The 20060-nt window shown below is 36.6% G+C and overlaps 1 protein-coding gene across 3 annotated transcripts in view; it reads right to left on the reverse strand.

The window, feature by feature from the left end:
• The window catches only part of HCN1 (hyperpolarization activated cyclic nucleotide gated potassium channel 1), a 479788-nt gene extending 461481 nt beyond the window's left edge, over positions 1-18307 (reverse strand). The window contains exons 1-2 of one of the 3 annotated variants that reach the window (XM_071208085.1): positions 18233-18307; positions 17674-17873 (exon numbers count right to left, since the gene is read on the reverse strand). In XM_071208085.1, the coding sequence (XP_071064186.1) occupies positions 17674-17819 (146 nt within the window). In that variant the 5' untranslated portion in view covers positions 17820-17873; positions 18233-18307. Of the gene's footprint in view, positions 1-17235; positions 17309-17673 lie in introns of those variants that run through there. The other 2 variants (XM_058308804.1, XM_071208086.1) reach the window with 2 other exon arrangements.
• Between the last annotated feature and the right edge of the window lie 1753 nt (positions 18308-20060).

The raw sequence follows: 20060 nt of genomic DNA on the forward strand, positions 1-20060 counted from the left end.
CCTTCCTGGATAACTGCATTTTCAATCCTGACTTAATGAAATGACTGACTGGTTCCATGTTCAGTTAAGTGCTCACATGGGCACTACTCTGTGGCAACTTGCTTTCTAGAAGCTCAGAATTTCCCAAACCATCAATTTCTAATTTCAAAGTGCCCAGGAATTCAGTTCTCATCTTATCCCTTTTCTCTTGCTTTTTACTATAAGCTGCAAGGAGAAAGCAGGCCACACTTCCACATTTAGTATAGAAGTCTCCTCAGCTAAATATCCAGCCTGTCGCTTTGAAATTCTGTCTTCCATCTAACATCAGGAGACAATTTTGCCAAATTCTCTGCCACTTTAAAACAAAGGTCACCTTTCTTCCAGTTTGCAATGACACATTCATCATTTCTACGTCTTCATCAGAGATATCTTTAGCATCCATATTGCCACCAAGTCACTTCAGAGCAATCCAGGACTTTTCTATCAAGCATCTCTCATTCTTCCTGCCTATCCAATCAATAAAACACTTTCACATTTTTACTATTTGCATTTGCAGTACCATACTCTCCTGGTACCAAAATCTGTTTTAATTTGCTAATGGCTACCAAGGCAATATTCTAGAAATCAGTGGGCTTTTACAATAGGGATTTATTAACTCATATGTTTACAGCTCTGAGGCTGGGGAAAATGTTCAGATCAAGGCATCAGGCAATACTCTCTCCCAGAAAACACCAACTGCACTGATCCAATTCTGGACTTTTCTGTCACATGGGAAGGCATATGGTGGTGTCTGCTGGTCTCTGCCTTCTCCTCCAGGCGCCATTGTTTTCAGCTTCTGGCTACTCTTTCTGTGGCTTTCTCTTTCCTGGGTTCCACTGATTTCGGTTTCTGGCTTCCAGAACTTTCTGAAGAAAATTTTAAATCTTCCCAAACAATTGTAACTTATTATTATTATCCTAATGAATTCCAAAAAAATATCTAATATATAAAATTTGGTGGTAGATTGTAACCTAATAGCAAACAGTGACCTTTTTGAAATAACTATGTCTCTCAATGTCAGTAATTCTACAGCTAAATTTTTACAGGCTCATTCTATTTTTAGATCCCTCCCAGTGACTCCATTACAAGAACAGCTCTTCATTACTGTTTTCATTCAAATGGTCTGCTCATTTTGGTACATAAGCAGCACATTTCAAAAGTACAGGAAAACATAATTAAAGGAAATAAAAACTATTTTTAGGAAGTAGAATCATTTACATTGGTTCTTATATTTTTGAAGTAGTAATCTTAAGTAGAGTCAAAGAAGTTTGCATCATTTTATTTTCACTTTACTCATCTACCTAGAGAATATTTTGAGATTTTGAGACTTATCCTTAACTATTTACTATCAAACAATTATTTCTTTTGGAAAACAAACTTGAGCTGAAAAAAATTAGGTTTTGACACATAAGATTCAATCCAACATGATGAAGGAGAAATGAAGCACTCAGGAAACTATTATTCTGACTAATGAGACATCATTTACCAACACCCAGGACTATCACCTAAGTAACTTGAATTCTCATAGCCAGGATAAAATATATTATTTCTAAAGGCGCATTGTTTCATAGTTAGAGAAAAAGCCTAAGCCACGGGCTCAGAGGCTGAATGTCTCTGACAAAAGATAGTAATTAAGATCCTGGGCTCTGAGCCAGATCCCTAGTTCAAAGCTCAGCTTCTCCACTTACAACCTTTCTGACCACTTAACTTCTCTGTACTCTGGTTTCCTGTGCTGTGATATGACACAAAATACGTATTATAGGATTGCTCTGAGGACTCAGGGAGGTACTATGAATTAAGATACTTAGAATAGTGTCTAACACATAATTAGAACTTAATAAACATTAGCAGATTATGCTGTATTTGACCAATTCTTGTGGACTGTACTACAAATTGTGTTGTTTTCCATGTCTGACCAGTTAAACCAACATTTCAACAATTCTTTCTCCAACTAATTTCATGTAAAAGTGACTATGACAGATAGTGTTCAAATCTTGATTTACTGTTTACATTTAAAACAAATGCAGTGGCATCTTTTTCAACGAAAATTATGGGCAGTATTTCTAGGTACACAAATAGCATATTTTGTGATTTTATTTCAACACAGATGAATAATAGAAACAATTCATGTCTAGTTATTATGAAAGGAATTTGAGTCTGTGTGGGTGTTCAACTTATTAAATACTAGATAAATAAAATAAAAATGTAAAAGTACTAATTCTAAAAATCACAGTCTGTGAAATTATATTTCTAGGAAGGAATCCTATTTTCAAATGCTGCTAGCTTCTAAGTATTACATTATATGGTTATATTCCCGGTCATGAAATGTTTTCTGCAACGTGCTTGTGGTATCTGTGACACTGATTTAAGAACATGTTTTGGTCATTACTATCTCTTGCCGTTTGCCTGCAGTGAACTCTCACATAATTAGGGCTAAATACACCGCACTTTTAAAATTAAACCAAGCCTCTGGGAAAGAATCATGGAAGAGATGGTTAAAGGACACCCAGGCAATTAGCAAGCATGATAAAGTTAAAAATTGAAGATAGGAAAGTAGGTTAAGAGCTCTTCTCTCTTTCCAAATGTATTTGTTGATGCAGGAATACGCATCAGTTTTATTTTCCATAGGAAAAAGCAGTCCAGGTTTCAGTCAATAAATAAGTTCCTTTGCTGTTTTTTAATGAATTTTTCTCCCATTTAAACACAATGGTTCTGAAATATTTCTCCATATCTTCTTTTTATAGGCTCTCAAAATAAGCTTGAAAATAATTTATGTTCTCTGGAATTGCAACAGTGTAACAATGGACTATAAAGATTTAAATGTTAAAATTCTAGATAACATTCTTAAGGAGATGATTTCACCTCCAGAAGAATAACTGCTTTTTAATAAAAATACACACAGAAGTATTGATTATGTTCGATGGTTTACAATAAAACTGAGAAATAAATGGTTTAACAAATCCTAAAGTTTAACTGATAATAAAATATTACAGAATTATGCATCCTCACTTTCCACAGTGGTGTTTCATTTTGTATAATTTTCCTATAAGCATTTCCTTCTCTCCATTCAAGATATAGCCTTACATGCCTGTCTCCTTTACCAAACTAAAAGTTCCTGAAAGACTGTGACTTAGTTTCATTCTTTCTTTTTTTTACGTTTAAAGTATGTAATAGTTCTTGACAAAATATCCAGTGCTGCATAATATTTACTGAAAGAATGAATTCATGTGTATAATCCCTTATCTTTTGGATAGCCATAATTATGTCTGTATTTGTATTGGTATATTATTCAAGAACAGGATGACAAAAGAAAGTGAAAAGGGAATATGATGTTTATTAAATATTAGCTATGTGTCAGGCACCTTTACATGTTATTTTATTATTATAATGTCCTCAACAAAATGAATATTATTTTCTCACTTTTACAGATGAGCTTCAAAGAGGTTGAATATCTCTTTTGTCAAGTAAATGGAAAAGAAACCTTGAAATTTAAATTGAGTAGGCTTCTTTTATTCCACTACATAATACCTCCTTTCAATATGAAGAACATTAACAAACAATGAAAAGATTAAAACTCCAATAAGTTATTAGTGACAAAAGCGTTCCTCCTTCACAAAGTAAGGGGGAGAGTGATCCATTCAAATCGAATTAGTGAGTCAAGATTCTAACTTTTCTGAAACTAAGGGTCATTTTCTCTGCATAAAGTTGCATTATGATGATTTGCTTTAAGCATTACTATGATTTTATTGAAAATACAAATCAAATATTTGAGTAAAACATAAATAGTAATAGTGTACTTTTCTTTATTGACTAAATCTTGCTTTATAAAAATAAAGATCTTTTGCATTTTTATTTTTTATTTGCAAATAAATCACAGACACAGAAAACCATGCAAAAGAGTGATTTATTGTAAGTCAAAACACACAGATCAAGAAACAGAACTTTGCTAGCCACCCTTGAAACCTGTGGGTATAATCTCTATCGCAGCCCCTTTGTGCCCTATAAAATAAACTGATTTTGACCAGTTTATTTTGCATTCCTCTCTAATTTGATCACAGTTGTGCATCTCTAGATAGTATACTTTAGTCTGCCCCTATCAACATATTTTCACTCCTTTCTTGTATCTCTTATTCTACAATTTCCCTTCTACCCTATTCTTTTCCTTACCATTATCTGTTGAAGAAACTGAATAAAAGGTCCATAAATTCTCCCAAACTGGATTTTAATGATTGCATGCTCATGATGCAATTCAGATCCTTTAATGGACTGGGGTGGTAAACTCATTGTTTTCTAATTATATCTTTTGGTTTTCATGTATTAGCTGAAATAATTTTACAAAGAGATCCTTTTCCTCCTCTACTATTTAGTTATGCGTTGCTTCGGATCACCTAGGAAAGGCAAGATAAATGTTTGATTCTTTCCTTTGACTTTCCCAGATGTCGAGGTAATGAATTTTTGGTTCTCATGATCCTCAGCAGGTATCTATTTTGTATATAATTATGAACGCATCAATATAATCATCTGATGAAGTTGGTTCCTGATTCTTTTTGATATTACCTTAGTAGTCCTTGGTAACTTTCTTACAATCTGGTTGTTTTAGCCTCTTAAAATACATTTTCTGGCCTACACCTTAAAGCAGCAATTTCTTCCTTCAAGTTATTAATAAAAGCAAATATCTTGCTATTGGATTGTACACTCCTAGTCCAGTTTCACCTGCTGTTTCCAAGAACACCCACTGGCTATGTTGGAGGTTCACCTGTTCTTACCTGTTTTCAGGGCTGTCAGATACTCCTTGCTTCCCACTGCTTCCTCCTACAGAAAGGCTCATAAAACATACGTCTTGCAACTGTTGAGTATTTATCACACCCTACCTGTATTTTGGGTTCATGTGGAGAGTTTTGCTATAAATGTTGTCCATGTATTTTTTTGTTTAGATATATATTTGCTTTAATTTTTATATGTAAAACTAAGCTCTCACCACCACTATCATCTTCTCAATTACATCAACTTCAATTTTCCATATCTAAATCTATGATCTTCCTTCCATTAACTTTATATAAAAACCAAATAACAGTGTTGACTCAGGAAATTTTGGGCTCAAGTATTTTTTCTTTGACATTAAGTTTGGTGAACACAAAAAACAACCTGTAGGGAAGCAGATTTGGTTCAATGGGATAGAGCGTCCACCTACCACATGGAAGGTCCAAGGTTCAAATCCAGGGCCTAATGACCCATGTAATGAGCTGGCCCATGTGCAGTGCTGATGCACACAAGGAGTACCATGCCGTGCAGGGGTGTCCCCTGCGTAGGGGAGCCCCATGCACAAGGAGTGCACCCCATAAGGAGAGCCGCCCCACATGCAAAAAGCTCAGCCCACCCAGGAGTGACGCTGAACACACGGAGGGCTGACACAGCAAGATGATGCAACAAAAAGAGACACAGATTCCTGGTGCTGCTGACAAGAAAATAAGCAGACACAGAAGAACACACAGCGAATGGACACAGAGACAGACACGGCAGTGGGAGGGGGGAGTTGGAGGCGGGGAAGGGGAGAGAAATAAATAAATAAATAATCTTTAAAAAAAAATAGCCACTTCAAAAAAAAAAAACCATCTGGACACCATAGAATTAAAATTCAACATTAATATTCTTCCAAAATAATACTCTTGATATTTTATTAAATATTCCTACAGTGACATCACACTAATATTCCATTCCTGTACAAGAGGGCCTTATAAAATGTACTGCTATATCTAAAAGCAAAATTTGACAAGTAGAAAAAAAGAGATGCTACATACCAGAAAGTCATGTCTTTCTTTCTTAATGTTACTACCCAAAGGAACGCAGCCTCACTTTAACTTAATTTTGAAGAAGATAGCATTAATTCCAAAAGTAGATGTTTAGTTTTTATAGGGCTATGAAAGCAGATCCAGCCCAAGATATCCACAATACATATTCCCAAATTTTAAAAATCTACATAAAAAACACTATAGGAAATAGAATTAATGCAAGTATTTATGTATGTTACTTTAAATGACTTCAAATCATAATTTCCAAATACATATAGCCAAAGGGCTGAAGCACAGATTACACTGTATAAACTTGACTAAAATATTCATGTTTTTTTATAGGGACATAGTGGAAAAGACAATTTAGTTGTTGGAAATTGCACATAAAAGCCAAGATTTAGCAAATTCTTTTTATTCACATTTTTTGAGAGCTTATTTTGTGCCATACCCATACATGCTTCCAGCTCTGGGGACACAGTGTTCAAACAGTAAAAATCTCCTCCCAAAGTAAGGCTTAAATTCTTAATGAGAATAGAAAAGTAATAATCAAATTAAACAGACAAAAAATATATATGATAAATTGTGTGTTATAAAGAAAAGGAAAGGAGAGAAATAGGGAATAAATTATAACCAAGGACTAAGGATGTTATTTTAGTGATGTGATAAGTTTATAATTTTTTAATATTATATACAATATTATAGGGATCATCCAGATGTTCATGTGTTTTGCAAAATTTCATTTTTTTATTTGAGTTAATTTGCTAGCCCATACATTTTCAACTTTTTAATAAAATGGGAAAATTTCCTTTATAAAAGTAAAAACAATTTACACAATCTTTGTGTTGATATAAATTGAAAACTCTCCTCATGGCAATATTATAAAATAATTTACTAATATATTCTAGTAGCTCTGATTTCAGTTATTCTTAACATTTATACATTTAAACCTATTTAGAATAAAACACTATAAATTGAGAATGAGTAATATTCAATTACTTTAGTTGGCTAATACCACTTGTTGCATAACTCCTTTTACAATGACTTTAAATTTTCCAAATTTCAAGTTTGGGTATATAGCTTATATTTTTGTTTTTTTTAGTCAATGGCATTTTTTTGTACTGTACATCATTTATCATAGTGTTGAAATAAAGAAAATTTACTGATATATTTAAATATATTTATCTTATAATCAGTCATCTAACCTAACTTTCCATTTAACTCGATAATTTATCAGTTAATTCAGTCAGCTGTTTATGGTAGGTAAACATCATCTGCAAACAAAATTTTGCTTCCTCTCTTCTCAAGTATATTTCTCAAAATATTGTGCCTCAAAATAATTTTGACTGACCTATCAAAACAAATTCTTTCTATTCAGTCCTTCTTGATCTGATGATCTCAAAACTGAAAAATTTGTTTGGCAGGGAATTTTCTCTCTCTCAAGGAAGATTTACAGCTCTGCTTCCTTCCCTGTGTTTTCCATACATTGTTTTAAATGTCATATATCTGTGAAACAATATTAGATAGTTTTCAAAGTCTTAACTTGGAGTGAAAAAAAAAAAGAGGGTTGAAGAGAACCATAATCCTCCTGAAAATCATAGACAACATTTTGTAGATACACACATTTTTCCAGGACAGAGGTACAACTCTTGGACTTAATTCTGCAAGTATTTCATGAAGCCTGGATGCTTAAGATTCACTAACACAAATAGATAACCATGAAAATTAGTATACTTGATAATTACATCTAGAAGAATTCTGGGGTGATTTATATGGCTCACCGCATATGTAGCCATAGTTAGAGGTTCCTAACATATACTTCTGTTATTTTATTTTTTTAAACATCTGAATTCCAGACTATACATCTGTTTCCAATCTTTATCATTAATCCACTTACATGATTATCCAAGACAAATAATTTTATTGCTCAGGAGAAAGAAGCTTTTCCTAAACAATTATTAATGAATGATTACTTCAGGAAAAAAAAAAAAGTAGCATTCATTCTCCTTATAAATCCTCATTACGTAACTTTCAATATTCATTTTATCAGTTTCTGCTTTGTCACCAAAACTGTATAACTTTAATGATATATTCTCATTTTTTAAAATAACAAAGTTAAAGCTTTCTGATAGTGGCATCTGCTCCAGAAATGATGTAAGAAAGATTACAACAAACCATTCTGTCAAATTTACAGAATTTCTTAAGTTCTTAAATTATAATTCTAAATACGTTTTTTCTCCATTCGCTGTTAACAAGAAAATAGAAAATTAAGGGGTTTAGGAAGTTATGAGTCATCTTATTTGGCTCACATATAACAATTAACTGATTTGAAATAGGATCTCAAATGGTTTAGCTATGCCATTTTCTAATGAAAATGAAGATTAACAGGAAGTGGACATGTAAGTCAATGCCATTAGAATTTTTCCTAAAAGCTCTCTCCAAATGTTCAGTACTGTAGCATTCTACACCAACTTAAAAGATACAACTATTATAGTTGGAAAATCTTGCAGACGAAGGTGTATTTGAAGTTTTTCAAGGCTAATCACCCCATGAGCAGACCTATTTTATATAATACAGAAAAAAAAATGTCACTGCACATAAGGACTTCTGCTCTCATATTCTCATGCAGGTAAAAAGAAATCAGAATAGCACAACACTCACGCGGCCTACCCACAAAACACATTTGCCTAAGGAATTCTGATGATGGTCAGAATATTATTTAAAGATTATATTCTTTTCCCTAAGAGTTCACACACTTTGTTTGTTTGTTTTTAATAAGAGAAGTTGTGGATTTATAGAACAGTCATGCATAAAAATGTTTACTTTCCAAATAACAGCTAAAGTGTAGGGCATAATTTCTAAGCATTTTATTTGTATATAATCATAGAATCTTCCCATGTAGCCCATGAGATCAATATATTATTTTTCTCATTTTATAACTGAAGAAACAGGCCAAGAAACTAAGATAGGGGAGCCAGGATTATAACCCAACAGCTATCTCTTGGCTTCCAATTATGACAGATGAGTATTCAGTTTTCTTATACTGCCCAACCTTCATTTCCCTTCCTCTTGTTCATCTCCCACTCCCCACCACCAGAATAACTGTACCATAATCTTTGCTTAAACCAGTCATTCCATTACCATGACCAGGATAAGTATCCTTAACTGCTGAGCGGAGCAACAAGTTTTTTTTTCTTTTATATGCCTTTAGAACATTCTGGAGTTAATAACTGTCTTTTGTTTATTTGCCTGTATTCAAGGTACACTATAATTATGTATATCAAAGCCATAAATATTTCTTTCTAAAAAGTCTTTGGAACACCTATTAACATTTTATTTCAATGCTGATAATCTCCACCACCCAGGCCCTTGCCTTGGAGGCCTTCCTCAGAGCTGGAGTGCCTCATCTGGAAACTTTCTAAGAAAGGGTGCATGGGTGGTTCATGTTAGAGTCTGTGAATTCTGAGTATCTTTATTTTATCTTTGTATTAAGGCAGCACATAGAATTATTTTATAAGTCACCTTCTGTCAGAATGCTGTAGACTTTGTTACATTGTCATGTTACTTAAAATATTGTTTCCACTTCTTGACATGTAACTTTCATTTTGGAAAATTTCAGCGCATTTGTCACTTTCAGTGTGTTCTGAAGTTTCTTAGAATGGTGATTGGTGAGGATCTTTTTCAATAAAGGTTCTAGGCACTCCATAAGCCTCTTAGAACAGAGATTTGAGTCCATTCTATCTGGAAAATATTGTTGAAAATGTCTCTGTTAATTCCATCTCTCCATTTGCATTCTTGTTCTCATTCTGGAACTCCTTTTTTTCATATTTCGACTTTATGAATTAATCCTCTCTTTTAGTATTATTTTCAATTCTCTTTTATCTTTTCTTCCTAACTTATGAGAGGTTTCTTAGATTTTTATGTGCCATCCTGTTTCTTCTAAGAGATCATTCTTATTCACTTTTTCTATTAAGAGTATACTGTTCTCATTGTATAGAGGAAATATTCCTCTGAAGATAACCTTTATGGATAATTTTTAAAAATGTCATTTTCTCCTACCCCAAATGTCTCTCTGCTCTCCAATTTTTTTTTTTTTTTCTTTTAGTCTTTCACTTTCATGAGGGAGACTCTTCTCAAAAGTCTGGTGATCTATAGCCTTCAGTTCATATTAAACAAGGCAATACAAACTTTTAATTACAATCTCTACGTACATAGAGGTCCTTTTTTCAGGGTGATTAGGTTATGAGCAAGATTTTTTTGGTCAGAAAATCCTGAAATGTCTCCCACGGAAGTATTTTTCTCATTTCCTCCCTGGGGCATATGGGCCTGATTCTAAGCAATCTAGTATCAGGGTTAGGGGTTCTATATTTGCTAAAGAGACCCTTTTTTATTCCTCCTGTTTTTAGTTTGGCTTTCCAGGAAAGTACTTCCTGACCTGGCACCTATAATCCTGAGTTCTTCTGGAGTACAAAGGGTGAAGAATTGTGGAAGTAGTATAATTGCTCCATTACCTTTCTACTTCTAAAATCTCTTTGAGATCTCTTATCCTCTGATGCCTCTGCTTCCTTCTAGTTGTCTATGTGTTTGTGATTTTTTATTTATTTTGGAGTGGCTTCAGGAAGGGGGATGTATAAACAATCGCAGTTAATCCATCATATTTCTCTGCAGGTAGGGAGAATTTTTATATTGGCAGCCTTGTTTCCTATGATTTCTGTTAAGTAAACAGTTGGAGGAAGTGGTAAAATTAAGATTCAAAAGAATTGAATTGCTTACCCACTACTTATGCTCTATCTCTGTCACCATATTTTACCATATTAATGCTACTTAACATCATTTCAGTACTTTATTTTTTAATCTGTATATTGGACAGAGAAATATAACAGTAGGGGTAGGTATTTGTAGGAGGCAGCAGGGAGGTGATTCCAGGTATTCCTGCAGGGTAACAAAGAACTTTAACTGCTTTTATCTGGATTAATTCTAAATTAAATGTGTGCATATTCTGGTTGGAGACTAATTCTTTTTCCATTTATTCAATAAATATTTATTGAAATATATTATGTTGATCCAGCAATTTCACCCCTAAAAGAAACGAAAACATATCTCTGCATGCAAAAAAAAAATTGTACATGAATGTTTATAGCAGCAATATTCATAATTGCCAAAAATTGGAAAAAAAAACAAGATACCCATCAATTGATGAGTGGATAAACTAAGTGTGATATATTCATACAATGGAATATTATTTGGCAATAAAAATAAATACTGATACATACATTGGGAAACTGTGAAACATTATGCTAAGTGAAAGAAGCCAGACACAAAAGAGCAAATATTGTATGATATAATACATATAAATAATTCTACAGACACAGAAGGTTGATTAGTGGTTGCTTAAGCCTGAGGTGGTTGATGATGGGAAATGGAGGGTGACTGCTCTATTAATAAGGGGTTTTTTTTGGGGGGGGGAAGAAAAAATGATTTTAAAATTGATTGTGGAGATGCTTATACAACTCCAAACATATTAAAGAGCATTTAATTGGACACGTTAAATGAGTGAAATGTGGGTACATTTATGATATTTCATTAAATCTGTTTAAAAAAGTAATCATCTCAGAAAGATTGCAGAAAAAAATAAGTCTATTATGTGCATTTTTAGGGTATTAGAAATATAAAAGTGAATAAGATTGATGAGTCCACAGACCTTAAATTCTATGGAGTGAAAGACATAAAAAAAAATTATGAATTGTGGTGAATAAAGAAGTCGAGAGAGAAAATAAAATAGTGACAGGATGATTTTGAGAGTGAACGGAGTGAGTAAACTGAGATCTAAATGATGAGCAGATGCTCAGTGCACAGAGCGAGTTATATGTCATACCAAAGCAAAAGCAAGCTCAGCTTGTTCTAGGAGATAAAGCTTCCATGGGGATCTGGAAATGTATTCTAAGAGCAATGGGAAGTCAATGAAAAGTTTTCAGCAATGTGATAAGGTCACTCTTGCCACTCTGTGATGAATGGAATGATGAACAGGTTAGACTTTCTCCCCTAAAATTGTGCATATCTAAAAAGGTTTGTCAACATTAGGGAAACTTCATCACTCTTATGATTTTAAGAAGTGTCACAGATGGTGACAGTACCAATGGATAAAAATCAATAGATACAGAATCCCTAAAATGGCCTTTCAGATTCAGTAATTCCACTCCCTGAATTCTCCCAGATTATAATGAAGAGTAATGAACAAAGATGTTCACTGTAGCACTATTTATAAGAGTGAACTATTAGAAACAAACTTGTAATGGATGATAATTACTTGTGTGTGTGGAGTAGCCTTACTTCTTTAGAGTTACAGCTAATATAAAATCAGGCCTAGTAAATGAGATTGTCAAGTAGTAAATTGAAGGCAGGCATCATTTTGCTACTTTGTTTTAACTGAGTTGTCAGTTTTTCAGTGAACAATGTGAAGAATACACTAAGGAAATTAACTACTATTAAGGTTGAAAAGGGTCATGAAATCAGTTTTGGCATTCAAACTTGAGCAAAATATATCAGATAAATGTTCAAGTCAAAAATAAACTACATGCTTTAAAATTTATGATATATAAATGTATATGCTTATATGCATATAATCATATACAGATGTTCCTTGAATAGTTTCTGTCATACACACATACACACACACACACACACACACCACACACAAGAATTTATAGAGCCATGATCACTTATTTTGCAAAAACACAGAATATTCAATTATGTACCAAGGAGTATCAACATTTTCCACTGATTATATATATATATATATATATATATGTATATTTGAAAACTAATGGTAAGTTGTGTATCAAAATGCCTTCACAAAGAAAATTATTTTTAGAAGTACCTAGAGTAAGTGAAAATACGTTTTTCCTATTGCATGCAGATTTTTTCATTACCACTACCTCTGCTTCTAAAATACATGATGTCAGCCTAATTCATAGTTTGCTATTTCTTGCACAAAATGATAAAATGAAAATTTGCCACAGCTCCTGAAAATATTCAGTACTCTTTGTACAGTGTTAATTACCTATCATAATTTGTGCTGTACTTACAAGAGACTCAATCTGGAAGTCCTCATACTAATCTCAATTTTTGTCTCTAAGTAATGAAATGAATTATCTATTAAACACAAGAATTACAAACAGAATGGCAAGATGCCCACTGAAAATCATAAAAGAGTCATTTCATTTGTCTCATGCTCACCATGGGACATATATTCATTGAATGGAATAATGCAAAATCACAAATAGTATTTCAACTGCTTTTCAGTGGCGGTGTTGTTTTGGTTTGTGATTTTTTGTTCAATCATCTATAGTTATAGACTTTATAAACTGAACATATGATAAACATAATAAGCAATGTATTTTTCCAATGTGTTTAAAGTCCCTTCATTATTATCCAACATACAAATTCATAAGTAAAAGTTCACATAATTAAAATGTAAAAATATGTCTGCCCAATGATTCTTAATTCATAGGAAGTCCCCGAAAGTCGTTTGAAAGGGAAAGTTTCTCAGAAAAATAAAGTATATTGTAATATCTTATAGTATTTGAATTGTATATCACTGCAGTTTTTATTAAATGCAATTAATACTGAATCATTTGTTATACCTTAAACTTTTATTACTTGCATGTATACTCAGAAAACCTAACTATGAATAATTTCATACCTACAAATTTTCAAGTATTTTCACTCTAATTGGGCATAACAGTTACTAGACTCACTAAGAAAAACTTAATTGATTTTATAAGATAGAAAAAGATTCACCTCATATAAAAAGAAAATAAATTCTTATGGTTAATTTTGGCTCTGTGGATATGGAAAGCAAATAAAAGAAGCATTGTCGAGAGAATACCAAGTGCATTCAGCACAGAGATAACATAACAGTAGGCTAATTAGTTCTAAACCCCAGAAGATTGAACTGTTTTCTTGTGAGAAGCTCCTGGAAACAAATGTTCTCTCTATGACTAACTGTACAATACAGGTGAAGCCTCCCTTCCCTAATGGGCACATCAATGGCCTCTGACTTAAAAACAGTTATGGATGCAATATAAGGCAAAGATGGAAGGTCAGAAATGACAGTATCTTCAAGAAGTAACTCCCAACTCTAGAGTCCTTTATGTATTTATGACACAAGGGTTTTTACACACTTATTCACACTAATTGACGAAAAGCAGCAGCAATAACAAGCCAGGATACAAAATCACCTCCCTTACCAGAAGGCAATGTTAACTGGAAAAATAAATGCAATAGGAACATTGTTTATTTAAAAAAAAAAACTCTTATGTGAGAGTTCTCTATTAAAATAATGTTAGAATCCCTAAAATGGCAAATAGTTTGGTAGTTTTTCCAAGATAATTCCTTACATAAGAAAATCATCCACAAAAGTATTCTAAATATTTTTCAACTCATTTAAATGATTCAACCATAATTAATGACTGGCTAGGAAAGCACAATGCTTGACCAGTATCATTTATTTTATTAGTGAATGAAAAGTAAAATCTTACCTAATAAATATATAATCACTGTTAGTGATCTCCAAAATTCATATTTAACCTCCAAATCAATTTATATGTGTGTGTGTGTTTAACATGAGTAAATTCAATAAGACTATGTCCTCACAATAAAATAACATGAAGCTATTTCTTAAAGTATCTATATTTTCCCCAGGTCAATGATATAATAAATCTCAAAAACATGAGTTTTTTTACTAAATCTTCAGTTTCCACCCAGTTATTTCTAACACTATTGGCACTATGTGACTCTTTCCTTTAGTCCCTGAAGGTTTCTAACATCATCCTCTCCTGAGAAAGAAGGGAAATACAGCGCCTCTGTCCTACTTAGATGCGGAGGTAGGAGAAAACTATCTGCCAGACATAGCAATAGCACTCTTGGGCTCTGGTGGGTGAAAGAAGCACCTGGTTAGCTATCTGGGAGTCTCATTGGGAGCACTAGGGAAAGTGGAAAGGAACCTGGCCTTAGAAATCCTCTGAAAAGGCATACTGGATCATTACCCATAGTGTGAAAGTTAAGACAGGCCCTGGAGTTAAGGGCTCATGATACACTCAGTAGTGTGTTGGCAACCAAAGAGCAGGCTGAATAAACTTCCCTGGCCATGCAAAGGTTTATGATAGTGTCAAGGAAAAACTCTTGGCATCTTTATTTCCCAGGATCTCCCCTCCCCAAGGAAATTTATTAAGTTTCCTTTCTCTGTCACTAAATTATTAATGAACAGGTTTCCACATTTCAGAAATCATAGCAAAGCATCTCCTCTAAAGTATCTCCCTCAGAAAGGCCTGAAGTGAACAGATCTTGACCACATTCGTTTGATTATTTGCACATTGGTTTTATTTTAGAAAAACATACTGCCAGAATTTGCCTTTCTTATTTTTGCTTTATTGATGACATTATCCTCGCACTTAATGGGCTTGACAAGACCTCATATTAGTATATGGATAACAAAAAAAATTAATACAATAATAATAATAAGTAAAGGTCTTTTGTACATTAATATATATTCATGATTGTTTCTTTAATTTGCTTTTTTTAGAAAACCAGTGTATATTGTAATTCTGACTCTTTAAATTCTTCTTTTCCAAATATCTTCCAGTTAAAATCTAAATAATAATGTGTTTAGTTTATGCCTATCTATTTCTTTTTTCATTTACAGAAGGGAAAACCACATAGTCCAAAATCCCCCACTGGAGTGCTCAGTTCTTAATCATCTCTCATTTCTTTGAAATGCATGATAATATTGAGCCATCACAAAATTTCTTCCTTTATTCAGTGACAATTTTTTGTTTTTAAAGAGATATTTTGCATCACAAGACCTTTCCTTGGATAAATATGGAGAACATTTATCATCAATTCTTTCATTAAAAAGATTTTGACATACGATTTCAATTGCTTGAAGGTGACCATGTGTTTTTACCCAATAAGTGGGAAAAAGTTTAATTGTTTGATATGAGCCACCATTTTGAAAAGTCTTGTGTTTTTTCACATTAAGAAATATACAAATCATGTGTAATGCTATGTCTGTACATATGTACGCATGCATGTAATGAGAGTGAAAGTAAATAAACAAAGGTTAGAATTTTATTTGCATCTATTTCTGGGAAGACCATAATTATTTTGTTATTAAGACTGGAGGCTGTTTTCATGTAAAAAAAAATTTCATGTAAAATCTGCGACAAGGATTACAGTATATTTTCACTAGGAATTGAGGGAGAGACCATATTAAATATTTGATTTCAGCCTTTAAAAGTTTAAAGAACATGACAACACTATGTATCTTAGAACAAGGTCATTTATAAGTTTGCCTCACTAAATATCTTCCTAGTGGAGTGAAACATGCTTGATTATTTAGCAGGTCCCTTAAACATGGACATTCTCTCAATCAAACTCTTAATGATCTATGAACTGTGAATATCATTAGGTTTTATAAGCCCCTTCTTTGGACTCTGTTATGTTCTTTTGAAAATAAGGACCTTCAAATTATATACTTCTTAAAATTCATTCACTCTATGCATATCTTAGAGAATGTGAAAGCAGCCACTACAAGGCTTTGTGCGTGGCAGAAGCATGGGTTTTTCAACTGCTAATGACATTCAGAACTGTGGACAGTTCCCACTAAGGTGCGGAGTTGGTGGCAATTTTCCCTAGTTTCTAAACACAAATAATGCTATTTTTTTCCCATTGTTATATTTCCTGTCTAATAAAAGCCTATTAAAACTGCTTAGGAGTCACACACAATTCTTTAGTTTATTCATTTTTCTTTTTTCGAACGAGTTCAGTAAAATAAATAAAGGCCACCCTGAGTTAACTAGTTTTCAATTTCAAATGGAGAGGCCAACCTTTTTTCAAGAGCTTATATCTGCTTCTGCAGGGTGTGCACACGCTAATAAAAGGCTCCACTTCACTACTTTCATCTGACAATCTCTAAACACGCATATAAACCGAATGAATACTTGTGTGACAAATAATATCAGGAAACGCCTGCATTTTAATTCTCCGACATAGATATCCCCTGCCGACAGCTCTCCTGGCCTTGATCCAAGGCTGGGATAGGGAAAAGAGAATTCTGAAACAGACTTGTAGTCAAGGTCAAGAGGGGGTGTCGCTCTGTTTCAGGAAGGGGGCTCTGAAAACGCCCCCTGTCTAAGAACTCCAGACTTCCGTCACGCTCCCGCCCAGCCTGGTGGCCCCAGCTCCACTGAAGCCCCAAGCCAGGGGCTCTCCAAGCACAGACTATCCTTCCTCAGCCTGCCAGCCACTATTTTGATGAAATACATTGAAGATGCTGACAAGCAGATGAAAAAACAGATTAACACTCCCCAGGGGCGAGAGCGACAGGAAGAGCTAAGACCGTGAGTCACTGCCTCCGGTAGCCCCATCTCACCTGAACCCCGTTTAGGAGGATCCTGCTTCTTGGAGGAACAGCGAGAGGAAGGACGCCACCCCAAGGCGACTTCCTGCCCGCTTCCTAACACTCCCTCTCTGAAGTAAAAGTTTCCCTGGTGTAACTTAGCACCCTCCCATACGGGGGTCACCGTGGCCCCCTCTTGCCCCGATTTGTCCCCTAAATCCACTAGGCAAAGAAAGAAAGCCTCCCTGGAGTTCCCGGACAACAGGAACTCATCTTTCAACCCACTGCTTGGTGGAAACTAGTTGAAGAGTCGAGTCTACTCCGCCGGAGTAGAAGCCGCGGGCAGTGCCCCCCCGCGGCCCGTCCCGCACCCCCTCCTGGGGAGTCCGCGGAGCGCCCCCTCCCTGAGCCGCGCCGCGTGTTTGGGGCGCGCCGGGAAAGGAGGGTGGGGCGGCGCCAGGGAGCCCTCACCTGAAATCGCTGTAAGGGTGGATAATCCAGAAGCCTGCAGTTTTAACCCTTTCCTGCTCCTTCTCCACCGCCTTCTGGCTCCCGAACATACGGAGGGAGAATTTGTTGACCCCGGGCTGCAGCATGGAGGTGAACTGCCGCTGCATGAAGCCGTACTGCCGCCGGGGCCCCTCGGCGTCCTCGAAGCCCCCCGCGGGCTCCTCGCCGCCGCCGCCGCCGTCCACCTTGAAGCACACGGAGTTGCCGTGCTCCTTCGCGCCAGCCCCGCCGCCCCCCGGCGGGGTGCCCAGGCGCTTGTCGGCCGCAGCGGGCCCCGCGCCCGTCGCGGGGGCCTTGGCGGCGAAGACACTGTTGCCATCGTCCCGGCTGTTGGACGAGGAGTTGGGCTTGCCGCTTCTTTCCATGCCGGGAGGATGCGGCTGGCGACGGCGTGGGCTCCAGACTCGCCGGGCGGCCGGCGCCGGGGGCACGAAGCCGAGGCGGCAGGGAGGCGAGCCGGCTGCCGGCGAGCCCGGCTGCCCGTCGCGCCGGCTGCGACGGCGGCGGCAGCGGCTGCTGCTTCCCGCCGGCGCCGCTGCTCTCTGTGCGCTTCGCTCCCGCCGCCGCCGCTGCCCTCAGTGGCTGCGCTCCCGGCTCCACCGCGGCGGGTGCCCGCGCGCGGCGAGGCGCGACTCCAGCGCTCGCGCGCCAGCGCCTCCGCTCGACCGCCCTCTGCTGGCCGGAAAGGGTCTCTCCCCGCCCGTGCGCCACACGCCCTCTCTCCCCGCTCTTGCTCCACTTCTGCCCAGCGTGACATTGAACTCAGGAACTCAGGAGCTCTCGAGACATTTATTGTACATATTATGAGAGGCTCCGTGTGCGTTTGCACGCGAAAGGGGAGAAAGAGACAGGGGGATACTGAGGAAGCGAGTGTGTGTTCGTCTAAAAGAAATAAACATCCTAAAATTCAGAGGCATTTCCTGCACGCCTGTTTGAATAATGTTACAGATGGGCAAAAGCGAGAGACGCTGACTCTGAATGCTGGAAATTCACGAGTAAAACTAGATGAACAGAAGAAAGTGCGGCTTAACATTGAAAAAATAAATGTTCGTGGGTGGAAGGGAAGTTCTGAGAGAGAGAGAGAGAGAGAGAGAGAGAGAGAGAGAGAGGATAGAAGGAGACAGCAGTGAAAGGGATAATAACCCTGGGTAATCAGCTGCTTAAGGTTTTTCAGATTAAAGTTCTGCTCCTGGAGACAGACGACTGACCTCTTTACATGCCTTGTTTATTTTCAAGGAGCTCCTCAGACAAGGGGCGGGATCTCTGTCTTACCAAGGCCACGTGCATAAACACATGCAGGCACGTCTTCCAGCCGCCAATACAGAAAAATGTCTTGTGGAGACCTCGTTTGAGCTGACCTATCTTTTCAGATAAGTTATGTAAGCAATAAAACACACTAAAAGGCATGCGGGGCTGGTCAGTGTTCACCTCCAGCAGGATAGGGAAGCCAAGATGTCTGGAAATCAAGGCAGAACGCAATAACCATTTCAGATGAGAGGAAAGTACTCTCAAGTGAAACTTACAACACGACACGATGCTGAAGAAAGCATTTTTCAGAATCTTACTTCCTCTGTGTCTCCCAAACCTACTGGATTAGCTCAAGGAAGCAAGATGTGCTGCCAAACTTACCATTCACTCAGCAGGGCAGCCCCGGAGTCAGAAGCTTCAAGACTCCCCAGGGTCCCAAAACATCTGTTCCGGATACAAACGTGGCTTTCCTGCCCACAGCTTCTTCAAAGGAAATCGTGCCCCGCCAAGAGTCCCTGATCCCATGGGTTCTTGCCAGAGACAGCCACATTTTACGGGGAAAGAGGTGGGTGCCTGAAGAAGGTGCTCTGTGACAAGCAGGTAACCAATGGCCTAGCATGAAAAACTGACTAGGGCCAATCAAGGGGCTTTCCTGAGATATTAAACAGTGATGAAGCCAATTGACTCAACAGCGGGAGAGGCAAGAATAAAGACAAGGGAAGACAATGTGTAACCATATGAGGATTAAAAGAGGCTGAGAAAGAAGCAGCGAAAGGAGAAAAGAACAGAAAGAAGCAGGGGGAAAAAAGGCCATCGGGCCTAATTGTATTACAATTCTGTAAGATTCCCCTTACCATTTTACTTACCATAGACTTATACTGTGAGCTATGTCCTCATTAAGATGCCATCTGTTTTTAACTAATCAACAACTGGAACCCTAAGAAATAATTATAGACAGCACATTTTGATGGTAAGAAATAGGGAAAATATGAACAATGTAGAGCTCTGATTTATCAAAGTAGGGATCTCAGAAATCCAAGGCGTCAGATAAGGATACCAGGTGCCAAGGGGAGAAAAAAGCCAAAGTAATGGATAAAAAC

The sequence above is a fragment of the Dasypus novemcinctus genome, chromosome 2 (genome assembly GCF_030445035.2).
Source record: "Dasypus novemcinctus isolate mDasNov1 chromosome 2, mDasNov1.1.hap2, whole genome shotgun sequence".
Classification (NCBI taxonomy): domain Eukaryota; kingdom Metazoa; phylum Chordata; class Mammalia; order Cingulata; family Dasypodidae; genus Dasypus; species Dasypus novemcinctus.